Genomic DNA, 5,816 nt, shown 5'->3' with positions numbered 1-5,816 from the left:
TGGGTTGGTATTCTTAATATAGGTGATTGATAAATGAGCTGATGAACTAGAGTTTAAGGAGGAGAATGCTTAGGGAATCACTGCAAACAGTGGCGGATCCAGGAATTTATGAATAGTTGGTCACTACCGACTAGGTTGCACAGAAATGGCTACGGGTACGGGTTCGGATACGCGTATCCATATAAGATAATCCATGAATTTAAAGAAAACTACTTCAAATAAAATCAATTTATGACTAATAATAGTTCATATTACAATAAAATAGTACCTAAAAATAGTACTTATTACAACCAAATAGTACTTAGAATATATTACAATTGTTCTCGACGAGTTTTCATATTTTGATATCGATTTATAATATCATCCTTGCTAACCTTCAAAAACATTTCTTTCTCCACATAAGTAATCAAGCAATCATTCAACATTTGATCTCCCATGCTATTACACAATTTATCTTTCACTTGCGTCATACTAAAAAAAACTCTTTCTACACTTGCAGTTGCAACGGGAAGAACCAACACCAATTTCAAAAGCAAGTAGACCCGATCATGAGTTTCGGACTTTCCCGTCTCAACAAGTTTCATTGAAAGCTCGTGAAGACTCTTTAAATTCCAAAATCTCTCATCTCCTCTAACATCAACAATAAAATTTTCAAGTGACCAATCAAAAAATATCATTTCGGTACTTGAAAACTCATTGGGATATAACTTGGCAAGTTGAATCAATTTTCTTTTGTCAAAAGAAGAAAATCGGTTAGTAGGATTAAAGCAAGACATACAAATAAGTAGTTCCTTACTTATCTCCGGAAACCGATATTTCAAGTTCTTGCAATTGAAGGTCAATGACACTTAAGAAAACTTCAACTCGAAAATGATGAAGATTTGTAACTTTGGGCTCTTACCTCTAAACATTCTTCTCCCCGGAACATGATATTTCTCCTCCATGTTTGGAATCTCGATGTCATATTTAGACATAAAAGAAGTGACTTTTTCCATATGAGAATCCCATCCTTCATCTCTCATCTTTTGTAGATTGATCTTGGTTACATCAACCATGGCCATAGCATTTACAATGTCTTGATCACGTTTTTGCAAAGCCACATTCAATGCATTTGTGATGCCAAATATAGAAACCATCAAGTGTGCCACAAACACAAAATCAAATGACATCAACAAGTGTGTAAGAGCTTGTGCTTTATTTGAATCAATTGCATCAGAAACTTCACCAATTTTATCGAGTGACTCAAGAATTGAAGGAAACAAATCAAGCACATTCAAAATTGTTTTAAAGTGGGCCCCAACGAGTGTCACAAGGTCTGCCTAAGCCACGTTCTTGATTTAAACCCGTTCCCGATTCAAGTTCACCTGAGGATAGTGCTTCCACAACTCGTTGAGCTTGTTTCTCTCGAAGAAATTCTTTCCTTTTAGGTGAACCACCCACAAAATTCAAGAGAGGTGCAAGTACATCAACAAAAAGCCAACCACAATCTGAATTCTTTTTAGCAAGTGCAACTTGTGTCAACTGAAGTTGATGTGCAAAACAATGCACAAAGTATGCTTGAGGACATTCTTCTAATATCAAAGCTTTGAGTCCATTGATTGAACCTTGCATATTGCTTACCCATCATAACCTTCCCTCGAACTTGTGAGAAAGTCAAAGAGTGCTCCATGAGTAATGACTCAATACCACTTTTAAGAGTTAAAGAAGTGGTATTGGGAACATGCACAACACCAAGAAGACGCTCACATACTTCTCCCTTTTTATTAACATATCTCAAGCAAAGAGCCATTTGTTCCTTATCAGAAATATCGGCGGACTCATCAGCTAGAATAGCAAAAAAACCACCATTCATATCTTCAAGTATTGCTTTCGTTGTCTCTTTTGCACAAGCATTAATGATATCTTTTTGGACAACAGGAGAAGTGAGTTGACAATTGCCAGATGCCAATTTGAAAACAACTTTGGAATACTCAGGATCATGTTGTGAAAGAAGAGTAAGTAATGAAACAAAATTACCTCTACTCAATGAACTTTCTTTTTCATCATGACCCCGAAAAGGCAACCCTTGGAGTAAAAGCCACCTGATAGTTTCAACGAAGCTTCTAATCGCGTTCGATAAGCACTCATGGTTTCTTTTCTTTGTTTTGATAAACCAGTAATAATGCTACTCTTTTGGTTCTTGAAAAGTTCCATAGCAATCATAGCATTACTATGAACACTCTTATGACTACCAACATGCTTTTTTATTACATCCAATCTATTCCAATACTTAAAACCATTGGTAGTAAAAGCATCTCTTCCAACCGAATTGTCCTCCTTGAATAAATTGCAAGCAAAACAAAATGCAGCATCCTTTTCAACACTATATTCTAGCCAAGGCCAAGTGTCAAACCAATCCACATTAAATCGACGATTTTTCGGCCCGATAAGTGTTTGAGGAAACACAAAATTTTTAGGTTGGCAAGGTTTTCTATCAAGGTATGTTCTTCTTACTATGCTTTTATCATCAGAATGAAAATCAATCATCTTTCTCCTTTTCCCAGGATCTTGTGGAAGATTAGCAATTTCAAATTCGCTCAATCTGGGAATAAGATGGGTTTTGGAATTGTGTGATGGAGAAGAATGTTGTTCACTTTGTTGATGAGAAGGATTTTGTTCATTTAGTTGAGATGGAGGAGGAAGATTTTGTTCATTTTCTTGAGGTGGTGAAAGATTTGGAGGAGAAGGTGGAGGAGATGGAGGAGGAAAGGTCGAGGAGATGGAGGAGGAGAAAGTGGAGGTGGATTTTGAGTTGGCGTTCTTTTAACAAAAAAACTTGAAATATCCTTCGTTTTTTTCCTTTCTATTCTGAAAATTAAATTAATACTTTGAATGAGATTAAATAAGTCGATTGAAAAAGCCAACACAATACAATCAAGCACATAATACATGATACATCATTCAAAAATGATTTCTAAAACATTCTAATTCCTATCCTAAGTAACATATTTCATAAATCACAAATTCACATCAATTTCCAAATCTAATTTCCAAATCACAACACAATCGTAATGGCATTCTAATCTAATTTCCAAATCACAACACAATCAAGAATGATTCAATCAAGAATGAAATCAAATTGACAAAAATTCACATATAAACATCAATTATCAGCAACAATTTAGAACCCAACAATCATTCATGAAGAATAATTCAACAACTTTCAAGAATGATTCAATTAAGAAGGTTGAATTAGAAGTTTAGAACTTTAGAAGAATACCTGTCACCTGAAGTTTGCTGCCTGCTGCCGCCGCCTGCTGCCGCCCGCCTTGCAGCCGGCCTGCCACCCTCTTTGGTGTGTTGGTCTGTCGCAATTCGCAAATCAAAGACCCAAATCAGATTCTTTTGAGACAAAAAAAACCCTAACAAAATCAAAACAACAAAATCGAAATGCTAACAAAATAAAACAAAACAAAATCAAACAAAATCAAGCAAATAACAAATTAAACTCACCGTGCTACTCGACGCTGCTAACCCGCCGACTACTCGACTTTGTTTTGCGAATTGCGAGACTACACGGCGTTGCTACTGTGCTACTAGTGCGTCGGGACTCGGGCGGTCGGCAAACTCACAGGCAAACTCACCGTGCGGCTGCGGCGCTGCTAGACTTCTACTACTTAGGGTTTTTGTTCGCGAGGGAGAAAGAGAGAGAAAAAGGAAGGGTTTGCTCGCGTGTGAAAAGTGAAAACGCTCCAAATGAATTTTTTTTTTTTTTTTTTAAAATAATAGTTGGTCACGTGACCAACAGTAGATCCGCCACTGACTGCAAAGGCCAAGGTACACAAGAACCACCATAAAACTTTCACCTTTAATTAATTTCTTTGGTATTTTCTTTGCATGTTATGAGAAATCTGAAAATTATTGTTTGCACATGTTGCTTTTTTTATCTTCATAAGCTTGAAAATAAGGGGTTTAAAGTGTTTACATGGTTGCATGTGAAGTTCCCATTATGATCTTATTGGAGCTCACAATATAGCTCAGCATATACAAGCAAGAATGCCACCTTGACTAACTTATCTCACATGATTCTAACTGATTTTGTTATGTTAGTTATGAAGTTGTTATGAGTTAGTTATTTAATTATTTTAACTTTATTTTCATTCTACCTTGATGTAATATAAATAGATCAATCCTCATTCATAGGATGTATTAACTCATTCTTACATTTTCCTATCAATGAGAATAATCTCTTAAATCCTCTAAAATACATATTACATTTTATGAGCTTATCCAAGATTTTCATGGTATCAGAGCAGGAATCTGCGAATTAGTGGCTCAAATTCTCCTAAATATCTACTGTGCAAATTTGTTTGCAGATTATAGATATTTTCTTTATTAAAGATTTCTGGATTTCTGATCTTCTTGCTGAACTCATCTTCTTCCGCGAAATTATTGAACTAAAGATTCAAATTGCTGAAATTGAACATTCAATTTACAGAATTCAGGTCATATTCTTCATTTTCATCTTCTTGATCAATTTGTGTTGTTATTGATCCTCAAAATCAATCATCATTTCCTGTCCAATTTTTTGAATTCTAGTTCCTTCTTCATTTTTAATTCAAAATTTCCTTGACATTCTAAGATTGTTGTTCTAAATTCAATCGGATATCAACCTGAATTCATTTCTTCTTTCTTTACAATGTCTGACATACCTTCTAATTCTGAGAAACAACCATCATCCCTATCTCCTAATCAAGATCCTTCAAGCATATATTACATTCATCCATCTGATACAAATATCAATCAAATTGTTACTATAAAATTCAATGGAATTGGCTATAATGATTGGAAACGATCAATGCTGATTATGCTGTCTATTAAGAACAAATTAAGATTTGTTGATGATCAATTTGATGTTCCTGCGACTGATTCTATTGAGTACAATGCATGGGAGCGTTGTAATAATCTTGTCCTGTCTTGGTTACATGCTAATCTTGACAACATCATCAAGAAAAGTATTATGTACTTCAGTACTACATCTGAGGTATGGAAAGATCTTGAGGAACGCTTTGGTCAATCCTCTATGACACAAGTGTTTTCTCTTGAACAACAGATGGCAGATCTTTCACAAGGTTCTATGACTGTGTCTGAATTTTACACAACTATTAAAAGACTTTGGGATGAAATGCATGATGCTAATCCTATTCCTTATTGTACTTGCAATAAGTGTTCTTGTATCTTGACTCAAAGGATCCTGACTAACTAGAGAGCAAGATCTTAAACTGATTCAATTTATGATGAAATTGAATGAGACATTCTCAACTATCAGAGGCAATATTCAGATGACACAACCCTTGCCTAAAGTATCTCAAGCTTACAGAATATTTGCACAAGAAGAAAGGCATAAAGAGATCACTCAACTCTCTGTTAATTCTGAGTCTCTTGCATTTGTAGCTGACAAGACTTACAAATACAAACCTCCCTCTCAACACTTCTCTTTTGGTGGTGGTAGCAAATATCCAAATGTCTCTGGCACTAAGAGACCAGGCTGCTACTATTACTGTACACATTGTAAAATACCTGGCCACAGTCTTGAAAGATGTTTCAAGCTCCATGGATTTCCTCCAGGTTATAAGCCCAAAGAGAAGAAGTTTGCAGCTGTTACTACATAGGCTAATTCAATTACCACTGAGCTCAATTATTCAGAGCTAACAATGAACAACATTTTTGTGGACCAATATAATCATCTCTTGACTTTATTAAACACACAACAGTCTCCATCTCCTTTTGAAGGCACAAATGCCACTTCTTCAGGCCATGCTCTAATGGCATGTACA

General features: G+C 35.5%; 1 protein-coding gene across 1 annotated transcript; it reads right to left on the bottom strand.

The window, feature by feature from the left end:
• Positions 1 to 848: 848 nt before the first annotated feature.
• LOC125498514 (uncharacterized) lies at positions 849 to 2,526 on the bottom strand. Its single transcript, XM_057395824.1, has 4 exons — positions 2,154 to 2,526; positions 1,631 to 2,064; positions 1,365 to 1,521; positions 849 to 1,219 (listed from the first exon to the last, which is right to left on the bottom strand). The coding sequence occupies exons 1-4, from the start codon at positions 2,524 to 2,526 to the stop codon at positions 849 to 851; spliced, it is 1,335 nt and encodes a 444-aa protein (XP_057251807.1).
• Positions 2,527 to 5,816: the final 3,290 nt, after the last annotated feature.

The sequence above is a fragment of the Beta vulgaris genome, chromosome 6, assembly GCF_026745355.1.
Source record: "Beta vulgaris subsp. vulgaris cultivar EL10 chromosome 6, EL10.2, whole genome shotgun sequence".
Classification (NCBI taxonomy): Eukaryota; Viridiplantae; Streptophyta; class Magnoliopsida; order Caryophyllales; family Amaranthaceae; genus Beta; species Beta vulgaris.
The sequence above is the reverse complement of the archived record's forward strand: the minus strand, read 5'-3'. Positions and strand labels throughout refer to the sequence as shown.

What these genes read in the sequence shown, in the direction of transcription:
- LOC125498514 (XM_057395824.1), bottom strand. Translation starts at nt 2,526, where the DNA reads ATGATTGATTTTCATTCTGATGATAAAAGCATAGTAAGAAGAACATAC. An exon ending in AAAGAGTAGCATTATTACTG is followed by an intron (nt 2,065 to 2,153) that starts GTTTATCAAAAC and finishes TTTTACTCCAAG; the next exon opens with GGTTGCCTTTTCGGGGTCAT. An exon ending in TCTCACAAGTTCGAGGGAAG is followed by an intron (nt 1,522 to 1,630) that starts GTTATGATGGGT and finishes CATCAACTTCAG; the next exon opens with TTGACACAAGTTGCACTTGC.